The sequence below is a fragment of the Solea solea genome, chromosome 3, assembly GCF_958295425.1.
Source record: "Solea solea chromosome 3, fSolSol10.1, whole genome shotgun sequence".
NCBI classification, from domain to species: domain Eukaryota; kingdom Metazoa; phylum Chordata; class Actinopteri; order Pleuronectiformes; family Soleidae; genus Solea; species Solea solea.
This window is the reverse complement of record NC_081136.1, coordinates 2140253-2166808: the sequence shown is the minus strand read 5'-3', so window position 1 is coordinate 2166808 and position 26556 is coordinate 2140253. Positions and strand designations below refer to the sequence as shown.

The window sequence follows — 26556 nt, the reverse complement described above, 5'->3', positions numbered from 1 at the left end:
TGTAAGTAGGAAAGATAAAGTAAGGAAGTAAAGACAAAAGTTAAGGAAGGAAAGAAGGAGGGACATGTAGTAAAGGAGGGTAGGAAATAAAGAAAATAGAGGGAAGGAAGGAAGGAAGGATGGGAGAAAAGAAAGGAAAAAGGAAGGAGAGAAAGTGCTCCGGTGTGAATGAGGTTAGAGGGATAATCCGTAAAAGCCGTAAAAGTAATCATGAATCTGTTTGACGCAGTGAGAAGCACGCAGCGCAATTTCTGCGCAAATGACGCAACTTTTAACGTTTACAGCAGTGACTGAAATCAATGAAATCTGTCAATGATTTCAATGATTTCGTCATTTTTCTTTTACTTTCATTCTTCCCTGCAGGTGACACACGCACGCGCGCGCGCACACACACACACACACACTGGCTCTCCTCCAGCTGCAGCACGCTCCGCGCCTCTTCTCCTCTCGCGCCGCTTGCTGCTCACTTAACACCACAGAGAGAGAGAGAGAGAGAGAGAGAGGGAGAGGGAGGGGGAGAGGGAGGGAGGGAGGGAGGGAGGGAGAGAGAGAGAGAGAGAGAGAGAGAGAGGGGGGATTCTCCAGGAGCTGAAGGGGGGGAGCGGAGGGTGTGAGGAGGGGTGGGGGGGGGGGGGGGGGGGGGGGGGAGAGACGGGAGCCGCTTATTCGCCTTCAGTTACCATCCACACTATATAAACACACACACACACACACAACACAACACACACAACTGAGAGAGGGAGTGAGGGAGAGAGAGAGAGAGAAAGAGAGAGAGAGAGAGAGAGAGCGCAGACAGAGAAAGGTGGAGGGAGAGAAGAGTGGAGGACAGAGAGTCAGAGGAGGAGAAAGAGGACGGAGGCTCCTGAGCATCTTCATCTTCATCATCACCTTCTTCAGTTTGTGTGCGCGTGTGGATCTAAAATCATCTTTGTTTCAAACTCGAGTTTTTCTTCAGAGAGAGAGTTTCCATCATCTTCTTCATCATCATCATCATCATCATCTTGTTCTCGTGCCGCTGCTGCTGCTGAAGTTAAACTGTGATCCAGGACTTCTTCACTTTTTCCTCTCACTCTGATTTGATTTTTGTGTGAAACCTAAAAACGCGTTTGTTTCACGATGAGATTTCAAACTTCACTCTCGCGTGATTCTTCTTCTCCTCACACTTTAAACCACCCAGACACGCGCACGAGGCTTTTTTATTATTAATAAGTGTGTGTGGTGTTTTTTTTTCTTTTTAATTATTCTTTTTATCATTAATATTAATATTATTATTATTATTATCATTGTTGTTGTTGTTTCTTTCCACGCAGCAGCAGAGTTCATGTCACGGGTCAGCTGATCACCTGCGCCACTTTTGCACTTTTCCACGCACAGAAACGACACTTTGTGACTTTTTTTTAAAAGAAACTGTGCAGACTGAGTTCATTCATTGTGAGAAAACACACACACACACACACACACACACACACACACACACACACACACACACAGACGCCTCTTGTCAAAAAAAAAATCCACGGCGTGTTTGGAGGAGAGTCCACGCGCACAGAGGATCGTGGTGTTTGGACACGTTTCAGTTTGTCGGAGGATCACTCAGCTGCAGATCCTTCATCATCCTCTTCATCATGCTGTTCGACAGCTTTGACCTGGTCTCTGCGCTGGCCACGCTGGCCGCGTGCCTCGTGTCCGTGGCTCTGCTGCTGGCCGTGTCTCAGCAGCTGTGGCAGCTCAGGTGGACCGCGACCCGCGACAAGAACTGCAAGCTGCCCATGCCAAAGGGATCCATGGGCTTCCCGTTCATCGGAGAGACCTGCCACTGGCTCCTGCAGGTAAGAGACCGCTGCACGGTGTCACACACGGTGTCACGCACGGTGTCCACCACTGTCCCGGTGTCCTGCCTAAGACATCATCCCGGTCCACAGGAGCGCGCAATCAGTGTGTTTTTAATGGACCTGTAGTTATAGAGTGTGAGTGAGTTATAACATTAAACCTGTTCAAAGAAACAAAGTCAGTTTGACTCCAAAAATCACTTTACTTTGAAAAATAACACAGTGACACGAGGACGGTGGAGAAAAGCCAGAGTTGTTTTTCTTTAAAAAACAAAACAAAAAACACACAACAGTAGTTTGGGAGCAGAAGCTGTTATGTTATATATAATGTTATAATGTTATATATACTGTTATAATGTTATAATGTTAGATATAATGCTATATATACTGCTATAATGTTATATATAATGTTATAATGTTATATATACTGTTATAATGTTATATATAATGTTATAATGTTAGATATAATGATATATATAATGTTATAATGTTATATATACTGTTATAATGTTATATATAATGTTATAATGTTATATATAATGTTATAATGTTACATATAATATTATAATGTTAGATATATTATGTTATAATGTTATAATATTATGTTATATATAACATTATATAGGTTATAATGTCATGTTATATGTTATATGATGAATATTATATTTGTATATATATGCAATACGACTTTTTAAATACTGCGCGCGCGCTCCCGTGGACCTGAATGAGTTGTTACATTTAACTTTTTTTTTACTTTAACTTTGTCACTAAAATCACACTTTCATTCATTCATTCATTCATTCATTCATTGATGTTAAAGTCATGTGTAACGGACATCGTTACAATGTGACACAGAAACAGTGAGAAAACAAAGTCTCGCGCTGTCGTTGAATTGAATCATTAGTTGTTGTTTTTTTAGATTTATTCTCTGAATTCAGCAGATTTTCACACGTCATTGTGTGTGTGTGTGTGTGTGTGTGTGTGTGTGAGTGAGAGAGATATTTGCGTACGATCTCTCGCGCGTGTTTTCATGTTGTTTGTCTTTCGTGTTCGAGGTTAAATCAGAAGTCTCCAAATATCTTTAAAGATTCTGTCACTTTCATCTTCACGCGCGCGCGCGCGTCACCGCACATGAGTTTAAAAGGGTCTCAGTCTCTGCGGCTCCAGCGCGAGATCACAGCACTTCACGAGAGTGAATCTGAGGCGCTGATACGCGCAATCTGTCTGATACCGACGCTGCTGCTACACACACACACGCACACACACACACACACAGACACAGACACACAGACAGACAGACAGACAGACAGACACACACACACACACACAGTGTCCAGGATGATGGATAAAAAGACAGTTTTCTTCACAGAAATGTGCTGAGTCAGTTTTGAAGATGATGTGAACGTTTCTGAGCAGGCTGATGATGATGATGATGGTGGTGATGATGATGATGGTGATGATGATCGGGGGAGGGGAGGGGTGTGGACGTGGGTGTGTGTGTGTGTGTGTGTGTGTGTGTTAAAGCAGGAGCAGGAGAGTTTGACGAGCAGAGGCACGTTGGCCGCGTGCGGGGCTTGAACTCTCCGTTACATCTGACACCGAGCGAGACGCGCTGCAGGAATGTAACCGAGGAGCAGAGCCAAGTTTATAGAGGAGGAGGAGGAGGAGGAGGAGGGGGAGGAGGAGTCAGCCACACAGGGATATAACAGGCTGTGGACATGTCCATACTTATGAGGACCAAATGTCCACACAGTCACAGAGACACAAATACTGTTTTTTCAGATATCAATGAGAGTTTATGCTCTTAGTTGAGTTCAGTCTGATTATATGAGGCCTGACTGTGCTGTGAGCGCCCCCTGCTGCTCACACACAGAGGCTCACTCTCTTCTCTGCTGTCTTCATCTCACTGTTCAACTGAAGTTTGTAACCAGTGATTTTAGCATCACAGCACACAGGAGCCGTGGATCCACTGCTGCCTCCATCACTAACTTCAAATGAGTTCTTTTGTAAAATCCTTTGTTCAGATTCACCTCAGTGACACAAAGTGACCACACGAGGCAGCGGCGGACCAGCAGCTCCTGTGTCCCCCGCGAGCTAAAATCACTGATTTTCTCTTTGGGCTTTGGTTTGCGTCACAAACTCCAGGTGAATTTTGTTCCACGAGAGGAAAATGAAAAGAGAAAAGCAGCCTGACGCAGGGAAAGTGACCGAGCCTCAGATCTGCTGCTGCTGCTGCTGCTGCTCGACGCCGACGTGTCGTCCGTGCGCTGCAGACGACACGTCGCTCTCTGTGAGACAGACGCGGGGGCGACGGCGCCAAGTTCACGCAGCGTTCATTTAACGTCAAGAAAGTGAGAAACAAAGTGACACATGTTGGTTTTTTCCGACGAGAACCGTCCTGATGAAGAGTGTCAGAACAAAAGAAGCCCGAGGCGAGAGACAGCGGCGTTTCTGCTCGGTCTGGAGTCTGGAAAACAAGCGCAGACGTCTCAGGCTCTCACTGACAGTTTAGCGATACATCTGTCGCATTTCTTTATCCAAACAACGTCAAACTCGTCAGTAAGTCACCTGACGAGTTTGAAGCCTGTCAAACCAACGATCGCGTTTTGACGACAAATGTTATCGCATTTATTCAAAAATCTGTGGTTTGTTTGTGTTGTCAATGGTTATTTAAAGCCGCAGTTGCTTTTGTGGCCACGCGAGGGCGACAGAAACAGCTGTGACGTGTCATTGGCTGAATGTGACGCAAGTTATTTTCATTCATCTGATGAATATCGGGTCACTTTTTGCTCCGTGTTTGGTCTCCACCACAGAAAACCCTGCGTTTTTATAGCAAACTTTACGCCAGATACGAGAATTGTATTCATCGCAAACGCTCGATATTTGACTGTAGATTGACAGTTTGTAAACTTTTAAATTTAACACATTTTCCCTTTTTTTATTCCCTCTTAAATCTAACGACACACAGAGCGGCATCAGCAGAGCATTTTTTGTGACGGTTCCATTTTAAAAGGATCTGCAGTTTAACGCTGGTGCTGCCAAAGATCTGTCTGCTCCTGTTAGAGACCAGACGCTGCCAAAGCAGGAGCTACACACACACACACACACACACTGAGTTCAGGTGTGTTTACGCATAAACAAACACATTTAATCACCACTTTAACATAAAAAGTACTTGATTTTGACGCGTTGTGCGACATTTTTTTACGAACTCAACCAGAAACAAAGCAAACGTACGATCTTACTTTAGGTTTTTTTTTTTCCGTCACATTAAACGCGACGTTCAAAACAAACAGCACAGTCAACGTTTGTGGGTCGTGACCTTTGTCACCTTTTATAACAGTTTCCTCCTGTGGCCACTGGGGGTCGCCAATGCGCTACATTCAGACGGGATTTTTTTAGATTTAAGAGGTAAACATTCTTAGTAAGCATAACGCACACATATGTACATATATATATATATATATATACACAACACAAACACATACAGTATATACACATGTCTCCGCCTCCTCACTCCAGGCTCCACCCCCTCAAATACAAATTGAATCAGGGTTGTTATTTTCTGAACATTTTCTGAAGTTTTTTGCTCATGAACGAGGACACTGATGCTGCTACTGCTACATCTGAAAAACAGATATATATACACACACACACTGTATATATATATATATGTATATATATATATATATACACACACACACACACATATACTGTTTTGCAGTGATGAAGTGTAAATGATGGAGGAGCAGAGTAATAACAGTCGTGCAGAACAGACGCTCTCTCATCACACAGTGATGACAGCTGCTCACACAGACACACACACACACACACACCTGCCCTGCCCCCCCCCCCCCCCCGTCCTCCACATCCACAGTCTTTAAAAGTCTCAGCATCTCTATTTTCGGCGGGGAATCGTCCTTTAATCACTTCTCTGCTGTCGCGGTGCGTTCGGGTGCGGTCGTAATTTAAATTAAATGAAAGCGACAAACTCGGACGAGACATTTGTGTTTGAGTTGTTAATAAAAACACATTAGTTTAGTTACAGGATTATTATAATGTTTTTTTTTGTCACGTCGAACACTCGGACTGTAGATAAGAACTCGTTAAAGTTAGCGTCGTCGTTTATATTTCTTCCAAATTATCTTCACTTCCTGTCAATAAGAGTTTAACTTTGTTATCACAGACGCTGTGTGTGTGTGTGTGTGTGTGTGTGTGTGTGTGTGTGTGTGTGTGTGAGTGAGTGATCAGGAGTTTACGGCACATGTGGGATTCCCTGTGTTTTGGGCGGATTGTGCCTTTAAACAGCTCAGACAGAGGCAGGACTGTGAGACTTTAACTATAGAAGGTTCCATGACTGAGCTGCATAACTGTGGTCACGCACACACACACACACACGCACACACACACACACACACACACACACACTGACACACACACACACACACACGTTTCATCGATGACAACTTTTACTTTCTCTTTGTTTTTGTTGGTGAGATTTTCACTGAGCAAACGACACGAGGACAGACTGTGTGTGTGTGTGTGTGTGTGTGTTATAAACACTGACCTTGTCAGAACCAGTAAAGTCCTCATGGAGACCAAAACCTGGTCCCAATGAGGCAGAACCTCATTTCTAAATTGAGCACGATTTTGTCATTGTGGTTGTGGAGGAAGAGAAGAGAAGAGTGTGTGTGTGTGTGTGTGTGTGTGTGTGTGTGTGTGTGTGTGTGTGTGTGTGTGTGTGTCATAAACACTGACCTTGTCAGGACCAGTAACCCTCATGGAGACCAAAACCTGGTCCTAAAAGAAGTGTCTGTTCAAGTGTCCTGACAAGTACTTCTGTACAAACCTATGTATGTGTGTGTGCATGTGTTTGTATGTGTATCTTTGTGAGGACCAAACAAACCCACACAAACCATAGGAAGTGAGGACACTTTCACAACTTTAAAGGACTTTTGGGGGTTAAGACCTGGTTTTAGGATTAGGTGTTTGTGTGTGTGTGTGTGTGTGTAGCGACAGTATAAACTTTGCGGCCGCAGAGCGCTCTCACTCGCGCTTCGCAGACTTGCGTCCGCCCGTCGCCACGGAGACGTTTCATCTTCAGCTGTCACGTCCGCTGTTTCTCCTCAAGCGCAAGTAAACGGTTTAAGTTTCTTTTCTCATCTTCTCGCCTTCTTATTTCCTCCGACTTCATCCGTTCATCCATCCATCCCTCCCTGCCTTCCTCCTCCTCCTCCTCCTCCTCCTCAGATTAGCAGTAGGTGCTGGCAGCTCTTTCTTTGCCCCGTCTTTCACCCCGAGAACACGCTGCTGTTCTGAAGTTCACTCTGTCACTGAGTGTGTGTGTGTGTGTGTGTGTTGGCCCCTGACCCGAGGACATTATAGAAAGGGAGATTACGGTTGTTCAGGACTCTCTAAACACTCACCCTGAGACCCTGCTAATACCCTGACACACACACACACACACACACACACACACACACACACACACAGAGACACACACACACACACACTCTATTCTCCGTGTTTTTTGGCTGAACTATCGTCACCCCTTCCTCCGTTAATCCCTCTCCTCTGGGCTCCGCCTCCTCTGCCACGCTCTGCGCTCGCTTTCTCTCCCTCCCTTTGTCTCCGTCTCCCCCGCTCCTTGATTCCATTCTCCCTCTCTTCTCCTCCTTCCCTCCTTTCCTTCCCTCCTCTCCCAACCCTCCTTCCTTCTCCCTCTCTGTGATGTGGTGGCGTGACCGCGGAGAGACGTGGGCTCATTGTCAAGTCGAGGACCTGTCGCTCCATTCAGACGCACAATCACACACACAGACACACACACACACACACGCGCGCACACACACACACAGGTTCCCTGGTATCTGTGGCTGAATGATTGACAGCTGAAAAGAGAGCAGGAATTCCTTCACAGCCTTTGACCTCGTTTCCTTCTTCTCCTCCGACGTCGCCTCGTTTTTCATTTTGAACTTTTAGTTTTTAAAAAGTTCGTCTCTGTAATATTTCGGCGGATTTTTGCGCCGACACTTAAACGCGTCGATGAAGAACGACTTCGCAAAGGATTTAAACATCGGATTTATGTGAATTTGCGTTCACGGAGCGGCTGCTCTTTAATTTAAAGTAGATTAATCTAATTTAATAATCCATTCATCAGATTTGAGGGCTGTGTGTTTTTGTGGAAATGTGAGTATGTTCTTGTTTCTTTGTTTAGTTTCTGACGTCCGTGGATTAAAAAGACATTTTTTGTGGTTTTGAATCGACTAAAGGACGAACGACAGATTAACCGATCGTGCAAATAATCCTGAATTATCAGACGAACGCAGGTTTTATTCGTATTTATGGACATTTAAACGTCGACGGACAAAGCGTCAATTCTCGTTTAGGTGTGAGTCGCGTTGTGTTACGATAATCCCGGCCAGCGCTAGGTCGACTTGTTTTGCAGTAAAAATTTGAGATTATTATTTTTTGAATTAGTGTTATTAAATTTGACATTTTTAACATCAGCAAAATCTCGCTCCATCTCATCAACTGAAGAACGTGCGTTTAATTTCCACTTGATTTAAAACAGTCGTCACGTCATCTTTATTTCTTTATTTCTTTATTTTTAAGATTAACTGTCGATTTATTAACGTCACAAATAAAATCTGCACTTTAAAATTCTTATTATGGGATGGATTCTGGGTCCCAGACCCCGACACTGTGAATATACGATGTATAGGTCAAAGGTCAGTGTGTGTGTGACTCTGTGCTGCGTTCACTGACTCATCATCGGTGGTTTTCTTTCACACACACACACACACACACACACACACACACACAGATGTGGGTAAACAGAATTAGCCGTGTGTGTTTTTTTGTTCTCGCTCTAATAAAGAATCATTTGTCCAAACGTTTTCCACTGAAGTCACAAAGACCACATTTATAAAGCCAGGACCAGGTTTCTGCTCCGGGCCAACGGCAACACAACACACCGGCTATTTTTAGAACGACGACACCGCGGACACTCTGAGTGTGTGTGTGTGTGTGTGAGAGAGACAGAGAGAGGGAGAGAGAGTGTGTGTGTGAGACTGTGTGTGTGTGTGTGTGTGTGTGTGAGAGAGAGAGAGAGAGAGGGAGAGAGACTGTTTGTGTGTGTGTGAGAGAGAGAGAGAGAGAGAGAGAGAGAGGGAGAGAGAGTGTGTGTGTGAGACTGTGTGTGTGTGTGAGAGAGAGAGAGAGAGAGAGAGAGAGAGAGGGAGAGAGAGTGTGTGTGTGAGACTGTGTGTGTGTGTGTGTGAGACTGTGTGTGTGTGTGTGTGTGATTAAGGTAAATTTGTTTAAAAACAAACTCAAAAAAAAATAACTTTACACACACACACACACACCCACCCAGAGTCTGACCTTTGACCCTGACAGGACCTCAAATTCCCGTGTACTTAACATAATTTTTTGTTTTTTACAATTTTTCTTGGAAATGTCAAATGACGTGTTTCAAATATACAATTCATCCATTCATGAATGAACACTTGACACGTTTGTGTTGGTTTTCAAACTGTCGCGAGTCAAAGTGATTTTCTGTGAAAATAAAATCACAACGTTTGTGAAACTGTGGATGTTTTACTTTTATGACGTTCATATTAGTTCTACGCTCAGCGACAAACGTGAACACACAACAGTGTGTGGTTGTGATTTTTTGAATGAAAACGATGAAATGAAAGAAGAATAAAGGTGAACGTTGATATTTGTGATCGTAGCTTTGACCGCGGAGACGTTTCGAAAGTCTCTCGTGTTTCTCGTGGTTTTCGGTTCACGTCACAGTTTTGTTCGTGACCTCGGTGAGAAAATCAGCCAGAACTGTCGTGGTAACAATTTTGGTTTTTGGGCTTTTTTCCTTTTTTTTTCAGCAAAGTCTCACTGATGTTTGGAGGGAAAGTGTGTGTGTGTGTGTGTGTGTGTGTGTGTGTGTGTGTGTTCTCCTGCAACAGACGTGTGGCGTCATTACATCACGACTTTTCCATCCCCACTCTCTGTGTGTGTGTGTGTGTGTGTGTGTGTGAGGTTTGAAAGGGGGGAGGGTGAACATACACACACACACTTCTCACCTTTTAAGCTAAATGTCACCCAGACCACACCCCTAACACACACACACACACACACACTGCGTTAGTGTCACCTTCTGTTTTTCTCGACGATGACGATGAAAACAGACAAAAAAAATGTGTGCGAGAAGAAAATGGAGACATGTGTGCGCACAAACACACGCACACACACCTTAGAAAAGTACGACCCCAATCTGATGCTGTATCTTGAGAGTGTGAAAGGGAGCCTTGTCTGGCTGCTGAGGAACTCCCTCTGTGTGTGTGTGTGTGTGTGTGTGTGTGTGTGTGTGTGTGTGTGTGTGTGGGTCTGCCAGGCAGACATACTAAACCACTCTACATCCATGTGGCAGCAAAATGTAGCCGAGAAAACAAGCCCACTTTCTCACACACACACACACACACACACACCAGGTCGCCGGCTGGCCTCTGGAGCCCTCAGGGTGTGTGTGTGTGTGTGTGTGTGTGTGTGTGTGTGTGTGTGTGTGTGTGTGTGTGTGGGTGTGTGTGTGCGCCACAGTAAAAAGAGGAAGTGTACAGGAGCTGTGAAAACAGTTCAGGTCAACAGTTCCGCGCTCTGATGCAGAAACAGACGCACAAAGTCTCTGACGTCCAGCGGCGACGCGGACCAGAATGCATTGCGGCTAAGACGCCTCCGTGTCGTCGGTGACACGCAGAAGATTAAAATAACGCCCGCGTCTCACAGAAGCAGCTACAGAGGTGACGGAGGGGGGAGGAGGAGGGGGGAGAGAGGGGGAGGGGTCATGATGCTAATTAGCAGCTTTTTTTTTTTTCATCTTTAAACAGCGTCTGGAAACACGAGGTTTTCAAAGCGACAGGAAACAGCAGAGGCCGAAGCATCTGTGCTCAATTTAGCTCACGCAGAGACGAAAACGTCAGGTGTTTTTCTGCCACTTTGTTTTAGTCGGAATGTTCCTTTAAAAAAAAAAAACAACACCAGTCACTGACGCTGATACACGATTTCTCAATATATCGCAATGTTCTGATTTTAAAGATGCACAGTTGCAGTACTTCACAGCAGCTCATGGCGGCGCTGATGTTGACGTTAAGCAGCGGAGGAAGTTCTTTAATTTAGCTACAAAGATATCGCGATGTATCGCTGTATACCGATGAATCGCAGAACTGCCGTATTGCGATGTATCGCATGTTTTCACAAATTGTATCTCAATTCCCGGCCTGTGAAACTTTCACTTGCTACATCTCGTTCTTTCAATTAGCTACAAAGATATCGTGATGTATCGCCGTATACCGATTGATCGCAGAATTGCCTACCAGTATTGGCCTTCCGTGTGTTTTCGTGACTCGTATTGCGATTCCTGGCCTGTGAAACTTTTACTCGCAACTTCTCGTGTAGAATCGTCCGATGTCGGAAGTGTTTTTCGGGAGTGGCGTTATGCGACTTACCTCCGTTAGAGTTACTTTGCGACGTTCTCAAGTGAAGTTTGTCGTCAAACTGAAAGACGAGAAAAACAAAGAGAAAAATCTCATTAAATGAGTGAACAACTCACATTAATCCTCAAGATTAACGGCATCATAATCCCACGTGTAACGTGTTAAAGGTGCAGTGCGCCGATGCTTCACGCGTTCAGGTTTGAAATGATCACGTGACACAAAAACACACTTTTATTCTCCTTTTTTTTGATCGATCTTAATTCTTCGCAGACGTACAGAACGGTAGCTCGTTTGTTGACGTTGTCATGGCGACTGTGGCTCCGATGCTCGACTTAAAGAAACAAGAAATTCAATCTGATCCGTGAGAGAGATTGTTATTAGATATTTTAGTGTGTGAAGTCTCACACACACACACACACACACACACACCTGTCATGACCGCAGATCTCACTTTGGATAAGAAAGAGAAATAAAGAAACTTCATAATCGTCTCATATTAATTTCAAACTGAACTCGGTTCAGCTGTGTGTGTGTGTGTGTGTGTGTGCGCATGTGTGTGTGTGCGTGCGCCTCACACTCGTACATATCTCTTTCCCCTGGAGTAAACTGGGGTCAAACCAGTTAGTGTTGTCACGGCAGTTTGCAGTCAGGCCTCTGTGTTTGTTTGCTTTCCACATTTTTTGGGAGGTGAATTTTATGAATTTGTTGAGTGTGTGTGTGTTTTTACTGTATGTGCGAGCTGCTGTGTGTGTGTGTGTGTGTGTGTGTGTGTGTGTGTGTGTGTGCGTGCGCGTGCCTCGGGGCTGATGTATATTCTTTTCACTCAAACAGTCCATTTACAGTTCTGGGGTCGGCTCCCTCTCGCTCTGCCGTGACCTGCGCCGCTCAGAGGTCGCCGTCAAAGCTGAACTCGGGTCAGCTTCACTAACTGACTCCAGCTCTGCTCCTCTGGGGTTTCACTGTCAGCAGAGCAGGGGCCCAGCACAGGCGACGCTGCCTCTGCTGCTCAGCACAAACATGAAAATATACACATGTACACACATATATATATATATATATATATATATATATACACAGAGAATAAACAGAGAATATTTAAAATTTCAAATGTATGTATATATACATTACATTACATGTCATTTAGCAGACGCTTTTATCCAATCAGCCAGGGTATACATGTGTATATATACACATATATATATATATGTATGTGTATATATATATACATATATATATATATATATATACATACACATATATATGTATGTATATATATATATACATATATATATATGTATCGGTCGTGAAGTTGAACTTCAACTTAAAGCATCTTTTAAAAACTTTGATTTCCATCAGATCCACGAGGAAGAACATGGAGACGTTTGTTCACTTGCTCACTCAAATGTTTGCAGGACCTTTAACCTCAGTCGTTTAACGTGAGCTCCTGAAGGCATCACGAAACCCGTCTTCATTTAATTAACCTGAGCTTCTGAAACATCTGCAGCGTGGTCCACCTTTGGTTTACTTTTTCTCCTCTGATAATCCAGGCGGAGGGAAACATCAGGAGCTTTTTCTATGTGAGGGAGGAGGAGGAGGGAGGGGGAGGAGGAGGGAGGGGGTCACCAGAAATGTTTGGGCCTCAAACCACAGAAAGAGAGAAAAATACTGTGAGCTTTTAGGTCTGAAGATCAAAGCAGGAGTGAAGGTCACATGCTAAAGGCTTGAATTAATGACGAGCATAAAAAATCAGTCGTTAGCATCCGAGCGGGGAGACGTGGAGGGGGGGGGGGAGGTTGAGGTTCAGGGACTTCTCTGCACTTTTGAGCTTCGTTATAAAAAATGTCAGCTTCATTAAAGCCGGTGTAGGTGAGATTATTGAGCAATAATCTCATAATAACCTTTTCAACAAAGTGTAAATCAAGTCGATGTGAGAGACGTCTGCACCTCCTCCTCAGCTCTGGGGGAAAATCCGGCTCGGGGCTGGAGTCTTTTGACCAATCAGAAAGAGGGAGGGGGCGCCCCCTACTGGCTGTTACAAGCACCTGCACGAAGACACGTGGAACGGTCTCTGTTTGAGAACTGGTAGAAACAACATAATCTGTAAAGAAATCTAACAAACATCAGTAGAGGACCGAGAATAAAGCCTTGGGGAACGCCACAATTTCACTTTTCTCTTTCTTCATATTTGACATATGAAGAAAGAGAAGTGCAACACGGCATTAAAAAATGTGTAGATGAAAGAACCAGAAGAAGGAGGTGTGGGGGGGGGATTTCCTCAAAATGTCCTCTGAAGGGAAATTCCACCATCTCATGGCTTTTGTTGACACCTCGTTTGCTTAAGATGTTTAAAAATGACATTAATGTTTGAGCGATTGACAAAAAAAAAAACTGATTTAATAACGTTACAACCACCTTTTTCAGAGATTATTAATGGAAAATGTCTGATCTGATCTGAATGTCCCTCTGTCCAGGGCTCGGGCTTCCACGCGTCGCGGAGACAGAAATACGGCAACGTGTTCAAGACTCACCTCCTGGGTCGTCCCCTGATCCGGGTGACGGGCGCCGAGAACATCCGCAAGGTGCTGATGGGCGAGCACACGCTGGTGACGACGGACTGGCCGCAGAGCACGTCCACGCTGCTCGGTCCAAACTCGCTGGCCAACAGCATCGGAGACATTCACCGCAAGAGGAGGAAGGTGAGGACGCACGTGCACACACGCACACACACACACACGCCTGTGCATGTGTCAATCACGCGTGGGCGTAGACCAACCTGGGAGGAACAACAAAAGGTTCTGAACGTCAGTTTACGACATCTGAAGAACGCGTTCACGTTTGTAAAACCACACCAAACCCCATAGAGAAAACCAGTGATTTTAACATCACAGCACACAGGAGTTGTTGATCCACTGCTGCCTCCATCACTAAGTTCTAATGTCTTGTTTTGTGAATTCTGCTTTTGAAATCCTTCGTTATGATTTAAATCAGTGACACAAAGTGTCCACACGAGGCAGCAGCAGACCAGCAGCTCCTGTGTCCCCGCGGGCTAAAATCACTGGTTTTCTCTATGGGGTTTGGTGTGGGAGATTTTCTTTATGTTTTCTCCAGTTTGGCTCGCAGCGCTGAATGAGCGCATGAATGTCAGCGTCATGATGGAGACGGACACACACACACACACACACACACACAGAGTATCAGTGTAAAACTATCCGTCTCTGTTAGTCTTATCAGCAGAGTTCTGGCGACTGAAGCGTGAGAAAAAAAGCAGTTCATCCTCTCATCCATATGCAGAGAAACAGGGAGGGAGGGGAGAGAGAGGTGTTCCGGTCGCCCATCCTCAATTACTTTTTTTTTGTTTTCTTCTTTTCCGTATGTTTCCTACCTCATTTAAACGCTTCCTCTCAACTCTACCCATCATCTCTCTCTCTTCCATCCTCTTTCTTCGTCTCTCTCTCTCTTTTTTCTCTGCCAGGACCATTTCAGGTAATCAGCCACTTACCTTTCCCTCTATTATCCCCTTATCCCCCAGGCACATACCTTCTTCAATCTGTCTCTCTCTCTGTTTATGTGTGTGTGCGTCTCTCTTTCCCTCTCTCTCACACACACACAGACACACACACACACACACACACAAAGTCACTAATAAACACAAACAGAGCCAGAAGAAGAAGGAAAATCATCTAATTTTCTCTCTGGATTCACTGTAGGGGGGGGGGGGGAGGATGGGGTGTGTGTGTGTGTGTGTGTGTGTGGGTCAGGTTTCGTTGCCCCGGTGCCGGTGGATGTCGAGGGGGTTTGGCTGAGTCTAATCTGGACTCTGATCCTCTCGCTCTTCTCTCTGGAGACTCTCGCTCTAACCTCATGTAATGAGTCTGATTATAGAAGACTGAACGACAAAGAGGGGCTTTCACACACACACACACACACACACACACACACACACACACACAAGCGCACGCACACACACACACACACACCCAGGAGCACCCGCACACACACACAGGAGCACACACACACACACACACACAAACACACAGGAGCACGCACACACACACACACACACACACACACACACGCACACGAGCGCATGCACACACACACAGGAGCACACACACACACACACACACACACGGGCACACGAGCGCATGCACACACACACAGGAGCACACACACACACGCACGCACGCACACACACACACACACACACACGCACGCACGCACACACACACACACACACACACACACACACGAGCGCACACACACACACACCCAGGAGCACACGCACACGAGCGCACGCACACACACAAGCACACGAGCGCACACACACAGGAGCACACACTTGAACTTTTTTAAAGATCAATTAACAAACAAACGCTTGACTCCGCCCACATTATGTGATTGACAGAACAGTCAGCAGCCACATTATTAGGCACACGTCGTCGCGCCTCATCAACAAACTCTGTCACGTGACGGAGACAGAGCGAGGTGATTTAAAGTCAAAGGTCAAAGGTCAGAGGTGAAGGAGACAGGTTTGATTAAAGGTCACACGTGTACATTCTTCTTCAGTTACTTATTTTAAAATCAACCACTTTTCCCGTTTGGACCGTACCATTGTGTGTGAGATGCTCGTGTAGGAATGAAGAAGAAAAGTCGTAGGTTTGTGCGTCGCAGAACTGCGACAAACGTAAGAGTCGTCACGCCCGACGACGGCGACGTTTCAAAACTAGTCTTTTTACACACGTGCGTCTTCTTAAATGTTTTAAACTTTAAAATTCAGACTCAAATTTCCACATTTTCTCCAGAACTCGTGTCCGAAAACAACAAAATTCACAATCTTATTCAGATTATGTCGATGACGTCACTTAATCTGACTTTATTTACATATTTTATCACTTAAATCTTATTTTATTATCACAATATTATTATTATCATCCATGACTTTACATTGTTTTATCACATTTAAGCACAAAGTGTCTCTGTGTGCGTGTGCTTCCCCTCACCACCAGTAGAGGGCACCGTTAATTCCACCCCAAACTGTGGATCCAAACAGTGGATTATTCTTATTTATGTTAAAAACAGAGATTATTTCTGCTGCAGAGTGTTTTTTAGAGTTGAAAATGTACAAAACAAAGCGAGAAGTATCATTTTCAACGCTCTAAAAGTGAACATGTGAACATGGAGATGGAAAAATGTGAAGACTTTGGACAGAAGTTGATTTGATTTGATGACAGCAGTGAGGGATGATGTGAAAGTATTAATGTTTTATATTTAAAAAAAAGAAAAAAGAAAAAGGAGAGATGATGAAGGGGCAGGGAGAGACGGGAAGAGGAGGGAGAGAGAGAGAGAAGAATAAAGAGTCTTTACATGTCTGTGGAACCAGCAGCTCGCAGCACTTTCACATAATTTAAGACATATGGACGTTATTAGGACGGCCCTGTGTGTGTGTGTCTTAAAGCCTGTGTCTTTGCGCTGCAGGCAACAGAAGACAGTCACGTTTTTGTGGTGCAGCGAAAAAAAAAGGAGACTGTTGTACTGAACACACACACACACACACACACACACACACACACACACTTGGAAGGTCCCAGAGTGACACTGCATGAAAAACTGTGTTTGATTGGCAGCCAGACGAGATATTGTGTGTGTGTGTGTGTCTGACCTGTAGTTACCTTTCTGCCTCCTGTTCGCCAACACACACACACACACTGAGTCACTCGTTCTACAGTAGCTCAACCTCACTGCTCTCTCTCTCTCTCTGTGTGTGTGTGTGTGTGTGTGTGTCGGCTCCTCGTCCAAATTGACCAATTACACTTAATCCAGCGCAGACGGGTTAAATGGATAAATTCACAGCGTTACACAACCTTCTTTTGGCCTAACGAACATTTCTGTCCAGTCATCTTTCACTGTCTCAACAACGTTCACTATGTTTTCTCTTTTCTTTTTCCCCCTTTTCTTTTTTTTGGAAATATTCCTGAAAATGATCTAAAAAGAAAAACATGTTCTACAGCTACTACTTTTAAAAGCGTCTTCAGGACATGTTTCACGCACCAAACCCCATAGAGAAAATCAACGATTTTAGCTCAAGGGGACACAGGAGCCGATGGTCTACTGCTGCCTCGTGTGGTCACTTTGTGTCACTGAGATTAATCTGAACTAAGATTTTCAAAAGCCAATCTCACAAAATGACACATTTGAACTTAGTGATGGAGGCAGCAGTGGATCAGCAACTGCTGTGTGCTGGGACGTTAAAATCGCTGGTTTTCTCTATGGGCTTTGGTGTGGGAGAGTGGTTTACACACTATCGTAATCATGACTTAAATATTGTGATAGCATCGTAATCGTGACTTAAATATTGTGATAGCATCGTAATCATGACTTAAATATTGTGATAGCATCGTAATCGTGACTTATATATCGTGATAGCATGGTAATCTTAAATATCGTGATAGCATCGTAATTGTGACTTAAATATCGTGATAGCATCGTAATCGTGAATTAAATATCGCGATAGCATCGTAATCATGACTTAAATATCGCGATAGCATCGTAATCATGACTTAAATATCGTGATAACATCGTAATCATGATTTAAATATCGTGATAGCATCGTAATCGCGGTGTCTCCGGTGATTTCCACGCCCACAGACACCGCTGCTCGTGTTTTTCTCCTGCGACTTGTGAGATTGTGTTCCTAATCTCGTGTGATCAGAGGTCAGGAGCAGGTCATGTGATCTGATCTGTAAGTATAGGAAATGTAGCTACGCTAACTCTCTCTCTCACACACACACACACACACACACACACACATACACACAGCAGCAGCTCTGTAGACTATTGTTCATTCATTCTGAGGGAGGGAGAGAAGTGGGCGGGGTTTGGAGGCGAGTGCCCAGCTGATGGTCTGGAGCCTCAACAACCACACGTGCCCGTGTTCTGGAGTCGACCCAAACCCGAGCGGCGGCTCGTCTGCTCACACACAGCAGCGTGAACACATGGAAAACTTCTACACAATAAAGTCATTTTGTCTGCACAGACGCTGGAGCGTCCACAAAAACCTCTTTAAGTAAAGAAGAGTTTAGAACATGTGGACACTTGCTGGGTCCACGTCCAACTTAGTCCACATTTTTAAAGCATATTTGTCATAATTCAATAAGAGAAATGAAAAAAGAAAAAAACAAATCAGCTACTGTGTCGTGTGAAATGTTGTGACTCAGAGAGAAGGACATGAAAAAAAACAAGCAAACTTCGCACATAATTACGGCATATTTTCCATTTCTATCAAAAACAGCATCACATGTAGCATCGTGGCAGAATGAGAGTAAATCTGGTTGCTATGGCAACTTGATTCTGACCATCTTCAACCTTTTCGCATTTTAACGTACATCTCCGGGAATTATAATTAATAAAACATCGCTACCATTTCCTGTATGACGACGTAGCCCGACCAGAGCTAAAGCAGTTGCTATGGTGACCTCGATGCCAACGATTTCTTTTGTGTCATGAGTAAAGCGAGAAACACGGAAATTAAATTCAAGTGAAGCTAACTAGCAAGCTAAATCTGAAGCTACCGACTTGAGACACTGTTAGCATAATTTCTGAGAGTTCGTATTTGCATCCAATTTAAATACCGTGAATTTGTATCACGACATAAATATCACGATTATATTGAAGCGTAATATAATATATATATTTATAAATAAATATCGTATTGTCACTTCAATATTGTGATAATGCCGTATCGTGACATAAATACCGTTGTATTGTGACTTAAATATCGTGATAATATCGCATTGCAACATAAATATTGTAATCATTTTGAATAAAAATATATATTTACATTACACATTTCAAGCCACGATTTCTGCAATGCGAACTTTGAAGTAAATGCAATTACCGCATTTTTCAAACCATGTTAAAACATCGGATGAATTTTGGTTTGTTGGAAACATCGTGAATCTTTCTGAGAAAGAAAAAGTTTTTACGTGTTTTTACCCGTGTGGATGTGAAGACGCAGATTTCGTGTTAAGTTACGATATAAAAAGGTGAAAAATAGCAGCTGGACGTTCTTTTCTTCAGAACATCGCAAACATCGTCACAAGTTACAGCGTGAATTTAAAATAATCCCCGTCCGTTTTCCAGAAGCTTCTTTAAAGTGAACTCTTCATTAGTCGCCATTTCTCGCTAATATAGAATTTGCTTGTTGAAAATGTTCCAGTCTCACTTCACTGAGCGGAAAACCCAAACCAGGTGTGGAACCAACACAGGACCAGGAGCAGATCCTGCTGCCGTCCACACAGAGACACAGAGAGAGACAGACAGAGACACAGAGAGACAGAGACGCAGAGCGACACAGACAGAAGAACAGAGACACAGAGAGACAGACAGAAGAACAGAGACAGTCAAACCTGCTTTACTACACCGTCTAACAGATGAATTAGTAATAAATTCATGTTTGAGCTTAACCTGTATCATATTTTTTTAGCATGTGTTCTTTAAACGTCCACATGGTGGCGCTGTCTGAACGACAAACAGAGAAAATCCTCTGAATATTTTCACATTCATTGAAAGGATTTTTTAACAAACACAGATAACTGATGTCAAACTGGTCGCCATGGCGACAGACGCCATCTTCTGCTTTCAGACGTGTTTAAGCACGTTTGTCTTTGTGCATGTTTTTATTTCCTGACACGTTGTGGAATTGATGAGCTTTTAATGTAAATGGTGCAGGTTTACACTGGAGATTCACCCGCTCACCTTCACCCCTTCACCTTCTCTGTTTCTCCAGGTGTTTGCTAAAGTCTTCAGTCACGAGGCCCTGGAGTCTTACCTCCCCAAAATCCAGCAGGTGATCCAGGAGAGTCTGCGAGTGTGGAGCTCCAACCCCGAGCCCATCAACGTCTACAGGTAACACGGCCGGTCGCCATGGCGATGAGGACGCGTCACTGCGAGAATAAAACAGAACATGTGACGTCAACGTCTGCAGCAGACATCTCACATTTAAAAAAACTTAATCTGAAACTAATCTGTGAGGATTAACTCATTCCTTATACAACTGTTCCTGTCTGACTGTTCTTCAACTGTATGACTGTTCATGACTGACTGTTCCTCAGCTGTAAGACTGTTCCTATCTGACTGTTCTTCAACTGTACGACTGTTCTTCAACTGTACGACTGTTCTTCAACTGTGCGACTGTTCATGTCTGACTGTTCTTTAAACTGTACGACTGTTCCTGTCTGACTGTTCCTTAACTGTACGACTGTTCCTCAGCTGTCTGACTGTTCATGTACGACTGTTCCTCAGCTGTCTGACTGTTATTTAACTGTACGACTGTTCATGTACGACTGTTCCTCAGCTGTCTGACTGTTCTTCAACTGTACAAATGTTCCTGTCTGACTGTTTCTCAGCTGTCTGACTGTTCTTCAACTGTACAACTGTTCTTCAACTGTCTGACTGTTCTTCAACTGTACGATTGTTCTTCAGCTGTCTGACTGTTCCTCAGCTGTACGACTGTTCCTCAACTGTACGATTGTTCTTCAACTGTCTGACTGTTCCTCAGCTGACTGTGTTCTGTGCTGTTCTTTGTCCACAGAGAAAGTCAGAGGCTGTCGTTCACGATGGCCGTCAGAGTTCTGTTGGGCTTCAGAGTTTCTGAGGAGGAGATGAGGAATCTCTTCGACACCTTCCAGGACTTTGTGGACAATCTGTTCAGTTTGCCCATCGACCTGCCGTTCAGCGGCTACAGGAGGGTACGAGTATGACATCGTTGACAGCAGGAAACACTTTATAAACGTGCTCTAAATTTAAATAATTGACCTGTGTGTATGTGTGTGTTTGTGTGTTTGCAGGGAATCCGAGCTCGTGACGCGCTGCAGAAAAGCATCGAGAAAGCGATCAGAGAGAAACCTCTGTCTCCACAGGGGAAGGATTACAGAGACGCACTCGACGTCCTGATGGAGAGCGCCAAAGAGAACGGCACCGAGCTGACCATGCAGGAGCTGAAGGTGATGCACACGCACACGCACACGCACGCACACACAATATGGTGATTGTTTTTGACAGATGTTGATAGGATTATTTAACCTAACCAAAAACCATAAAGATTTGATATTTTATTGGATTTGGACATTTGGATTTTGTGATTGAGAATATTTAGAGATAATTGTACAGCTCCATTGCGCACACACACACACACACTCAGTGTTTACACAGTGAAGAGCTGAGCCTGGACACATGATACACACATTTATGTAAAGAACATGAAGACAGAAGCTGATGCTTTAACACACACACACGGACAGGCGTGCGTGCATGCTCTCACACACACACACACACACACAGACAGGCACACCCACTATTTACCTATTAAAGTAATTCTGAGGAATTCTGTGGAAACTCAACTCTCGGCTTCACTCTGTGGTTTCTGGGTTAAATCCAGGGCCAAAAATAAGTCAACACTCCCCCAGTGAGGGTCTGAAAGAGGCCTCCTGTACACACACACACACACACACAGTTAACAGCAGACGTTTATAACAAGAGTCACGTCAGGCTATTATTTATTTATTTATCTGTTTATTTCATAATGGGCGACGTCAGATGTTGTTGGACACAAACGACTCGTTGCGTCTCAAGAATTAACACTCGTATAATTTTCATTATGAGTTACATATATTTTATTTTTCCAAACTAATTGCGTGCACTTGATTTGTGCAGGGAGTGAAAACTGTGTCTGGCGTCATAATTACAGCATAAAATAAGGATGAGGATTTAAATGGAACTGACAACTGTATAATAACAAGCAGAGAAAGAAAAACCTTTTCATACAGTTATTAGTACAATATATTTAACTTTTATGACCTCAAAGTGACGGATCAAGTTTTTTGAACGTGAGACAAAGACGCTCACTCTGTGAAAACAGTTTAGGGTCTTTTGTTAAGACCCTAAAATGCTTTTTTTCCTTGGTGTAGGGGGCGCTATACACCCACACTTCAAAAAGCCTGGATTATTCTTTGAAAAACAATCACCTGTTGAGCTAATATTCATCATAAATGCACCTGCTATGACCATCTGCTGCATATTTACCACTAGAAATGAGTCAATAATATTGATTTGTGTTCAGTGACAGAAAGAGAGGAAGGTTTTAAGTCCTGAACTCTTACTGGAAAAACAATTAAACCTTCTCTCTCACCACAGGAGTCCACCATCGAGCTGATCTTTGCCGCCTTCGCCACCACGGCCAGCGCCAGCACCTCCCTCATCACGCAGCTGCTCCGTCACCCCGCCGTCCTGGAGCGGCTGAGGGAGGAGCTGAGAGCGCGCGGCCTCCTGTACAACGGCTGCCTGAGTCCCGAGGCCGAGCTGCAGCTGGACACCATCGTCAGCCTCAAGTACCTGGACTGTGTCATCAAAGAGGTCCTGAGGCTGTTCACGCCCGTGTCGGGCGCCTATCGCACCGCCTTGCAGACCTTTGAGCTCGATGTGAGTGGTCCACAAAGCGTCATATTTATATTTATTATTATTGATTTTAATCCATAAATATATACTGTATTTTGGGGAAATTGTAATTGCTAATTTCTTCATCGTTTTCTGACCAAACTTTGTTGGAAAGCGTTTTTGGAGAGCGTTTTTTGAAGAGCGTTTTTTGAAGAGCGTTTTTTGAAGAGCTTTTTTGTCGAGCGTTTTTGAAGACATTTTTTTAAGATCGTTTTGAAGAGGGTTCTTTGATGAGCGTTTTTGAAGAGCGTTTTTGAATAACTTTTTTAAAAAAAGTTTTTGAAGAACGTTTTTGAAGAGTGTCTTACTTGGACTTTGGTCCATAAGAATTCTATTCCCAATGTTTTCTTAGGAATATCAGAGGAATGTCCACGTTAGGAAGCACAAATGAGACTAAATTTTTCAGCTATATAACTCTATATAACTGGCGGATTGAGACATTCTGACAGAGACATGTCTTCTGTCTCCTCAGGGAGTCCAGATCCCAAAAGGCTGGAGTGTGATGTACAGCATCCGGGACACGCATGACACGTCCACGGTCTTCAAGGACGTGGACACCTTCGATCCCGACCGCTTCAGCCAGGAGCGAGGAGAAGACAAAGAGGGACGCTTCCACTACCTGCCGTTCGGCGGCGGCGTCCGTTCATGTCTGGGAAAGCAGCTCGCCAAGCTCTTCCTGCGCACCCTCGCCATCGAGCTGGCGTGCACCAGCCGCTTCGAGCTTGCCACCCGGCACTTCCCGCGCGTCATCACCGTCCCCGTGGTCCACCCCGTCGACGCGCTGAAGGTCAAGTTCTACGGCCTGGACTCCAACCAGAACGAGATCATGGCCAAGTCAGAGGAGCTGCTGGGAGCCACAGTCTGAGGGGCGGAGCTTCCACGAGTGAGGGGCAGGGCTTTGATCAGTCAGGGGCGAGGGAGGGAGGGAGGAGGGGTGAGTGTTTGAAGGAGGAGTTATCTTTTCTTCTTGGGGTGGAGAGGTCTCGATGAGAGGTCTCAATGATCGCAACTTTCCTCGGCTAAAAGGAAGGCGCTTCCAAAATCGAACGGAAACAGATCTTAACGATGCTCTATTCTGTGTTGGTTTTTTTAATTTACAAACAAAATTTATGTAAAAAGAAGCTATAATATAATTCGAATGAGAAAGAAGGCTGTGGACGGATGGAGAGATGGATGAAACAGGGTATCAGATGAAAGAAAATGATGTTCGGAGCATTTTTCGCATGTGCTTAATCAAAATCAAATGAAATGAGTTGTGTCGCAGGGTAAAAGACAGGAAGTTGTAGTTTTAGTCAGAATTGGTCAATTTGTGTTCAATTTATTTGATTTTTTTTTTTTTTGGTTTTCACTAAAATGTCTATTTTATGAAAACGTAGGCAGTGTAAGGAAATTCGGTGCCCGGAGACGTAAGCACGTCATTGAACGTAAAGGACCAATTTCTGCTGTTTTTCCATGACAATTTCCATAACTAGAAACATCAAGAGTAAGATGTTTTATTATGTTCCAGCGGAACTGTCCAAAAATCGTACCTTTTTAAAAAAAAATTATAAGTAATTACGAGAAACTAAAAGACCGTCTTTAGAAATATACCTTAAAAGGAGATTATCTTGCGCTCTACATTGACTGAAAGCGACATTCATTCTGTTTAGTTGGTTTGAACTCAGGTGTTGATTAAAAATAGTGATGAATAACAAAGCAGAGACTTTCAAACTCTCAACGAATGCACATAAAAACTGACTATCGCAAAATTCACTTGTTTCAGAATTTGAGCAAAATTTGGAGCAGAATTCAACAAGTGATATTGAAGCAAAATTTGAGAGAATTTGGAACAAAATGTGAGCATTTTTTTTAGCAGAATTGGAGTGAAAATGTCCTGCTTGATGCTCTGCCCTATCACGCCTAAAAAAAATTCCCTTAGCATGTGCAACAACTCTGTCTTCGTCTAGGAGACGATGACAAACTAAATCAGTTTGTGAGAATTCGCAGTCACACAACATTACAGAAGGTAAATTCAGGTCAGACGCTAAAAAAAAGGTCAATTCCGTGCTTCGTAAACTCTTTGATTTATAATAAAGTTGTGTTAAAGATTGTGCTTTATGCTACGTTTAAAGAAAAAAAACAAAAAGGGAGCAAATTCCTGAGCTGGAGGAGGAGTAGAAGAGACGGAGGGATGCGGTGGAGGTGTAGACGACCTACAAACATGCTGCTTGAGTGTTGCTTTGTCAATTCTGTGTTTGTTTATTGTTTGCTGTTGTTGTTGTTGACAGTCACATTTCTAAGTTCTGTGGAGAAACGTTCCCGCCTTGCTGCTCCTCCGATCAACGCTAAAAATGCAAAACAGAGTCATCCACGGTTTAAGCAACTTCTTTTTTTTTCCTTTTGTTAAGCTAAAGGAGATTTGACTGTTTGCACAATCAGGACTCTCCACGTCCCGCGTGTGGACAGCTTTGACTTTGGCAGAAACTCTGGGACTCGATTGTGGAACTCTGTCGATGGGAGTTCCAAGTTCCCCGAACGGAAGCCCCAAAGCTCGGACCAGCGGGATTTCAGGGGAGGGCAGGGTCTCACACTCAAGAGGGCTTTTCTTATTGGACGATTGCCTTCGTCCAATCGCGTTCCAGATGGATTCTGCCTGTGCCAGATGTTGTTCACTCTTTCTACCGACAACACCACTGATGTCTTTGTGATAAAATATGAAAATAGATTTTTTTTTTGCTGCTTTCCTTGTGTATATTTTCTAATTGAGAGTTATAGATTGCAATAGTTTGGCCTTTCTTTTCCTTTTATATACATACATACTGTATATACACAGACTTATATATATATGTATGTATGTAGTCGCTGATGGAATTATTTAAATTTTTTGTGAACACAAAATAGAGCATTTATAGGTCATAGTGTATATTAATTTGAACAAGATTCTTTTGTTTAGCAAGCCATGGGGAAAATCAGCTATTTACGTTCTACTAATCTAACCTATTAATGTTATTGTACGATTAATATTGTTGTTATAAGATATTTGAAAATGCTATTTTTTATTCTATTACAGATTTAGAGTTTTAGACTTAATAAGATGGTCTTTTGGTAAATATTTGATGTATTTAGAATGTTATGTATTTCAGTTATATTGTAAACAAAATGTTAATATTGTTGATTTGATTACTGTAATAATTATTTGTTTTGTTACTCTGACTTATTATCACTGCATTTTATTTGATATTAATTATGGGAAAAAAACAGAAAGCACTTGCGAGGTATGTTTATTTTTTAAAGTGCCGGGGCGACTTCACTTCCTCTTCCTCTCTTATGTCATTCTGTACATACAGTCGCTATTTCTTTTTACAGGAAAAAAATAAGTTCATTTAGTTTAAAACATGGATGAAAATATGTCTCGTTCTACTTCGTTCCTTTTCCTTTTTTGTTACTGTGGTTGTTAAATGTACTCCTGTAATAAACAATAACTTGAAAAAGATTTTTGAACAGTGGATTGATTTGGTGGCTTCAACTTTTGACGACAAGTCAAATTATTTTTGGTCATAATTTACACTATGTTGAAGAAATACTGACACTCGTCACCTTAAGACCAAAAGTGTCCCCACTGAAAACAAGGGTTATAAATATACTATGAAATAAGGTCATGCATTTTTTTCATTACACTTTTATTCTGAATTATAAATTAAGTATATATTTTCACTTCCTCCATTTGTCATACCGGTTTTGGGGTCACAACTAGTGATTATTTGCTT

At 43.4% G+C, this 26556-nt stretch overlaps 1 protein-coding gene across 1 annotated transcript; it reads left to right on the top strand.

The window, feature by feature from the left end:
• Positions 1–772: 772 nt before the first annotated feature.
• Positions 773–26282, top strand: LOC131457011 (cytochrome P450 26B1). The gene is made up of 7 exons (XM_058625761.1): positions 773–1829; positions 13792–14016; positions 20106–20224; positions 20910–21066; positions 21166–21321; positions 22511–22795; positions 23283–26282. Exons 1-7 carry the CDS (start codon positions 1626–1628, stop codon positions 23673–23675), a joined length of 1539 nt encoding a protein of 512 aa, XP_058481744.1. The 5' UTR covers positions 773–1625; the 3' UTR covers positions 23676–26282.
• The last annotated feature ends 274 nt before the right edge of the window (positions 26283–26556 follow it).

Excerpts from the sequence above, each read along its gene's own strand:
- LOC131457011 (XM_058625761.1), top strand. The coding sequence starts at position 1,626 with ATGCTGTTCGACAGCTTTGACCTGGTCTCTGCGCTGGCCACGCTGGCC. Across the intron at positions 1,830-13,791 it reads CCTGCCACTGGCTCCTGCAG|GGCTCGGGCTTCCACGCGTC; the intron begins GTAAGAGACCGC and ends CCCTCTGTCCAG. Across the intron at positions 21,067-21,165 it reads CGTTCAGCGGCTACAGGAGG|GGAATCCGAGCTCGTGACGC; the intron begins GTACGAGTATGA and ends GTGTGTTTGCAG.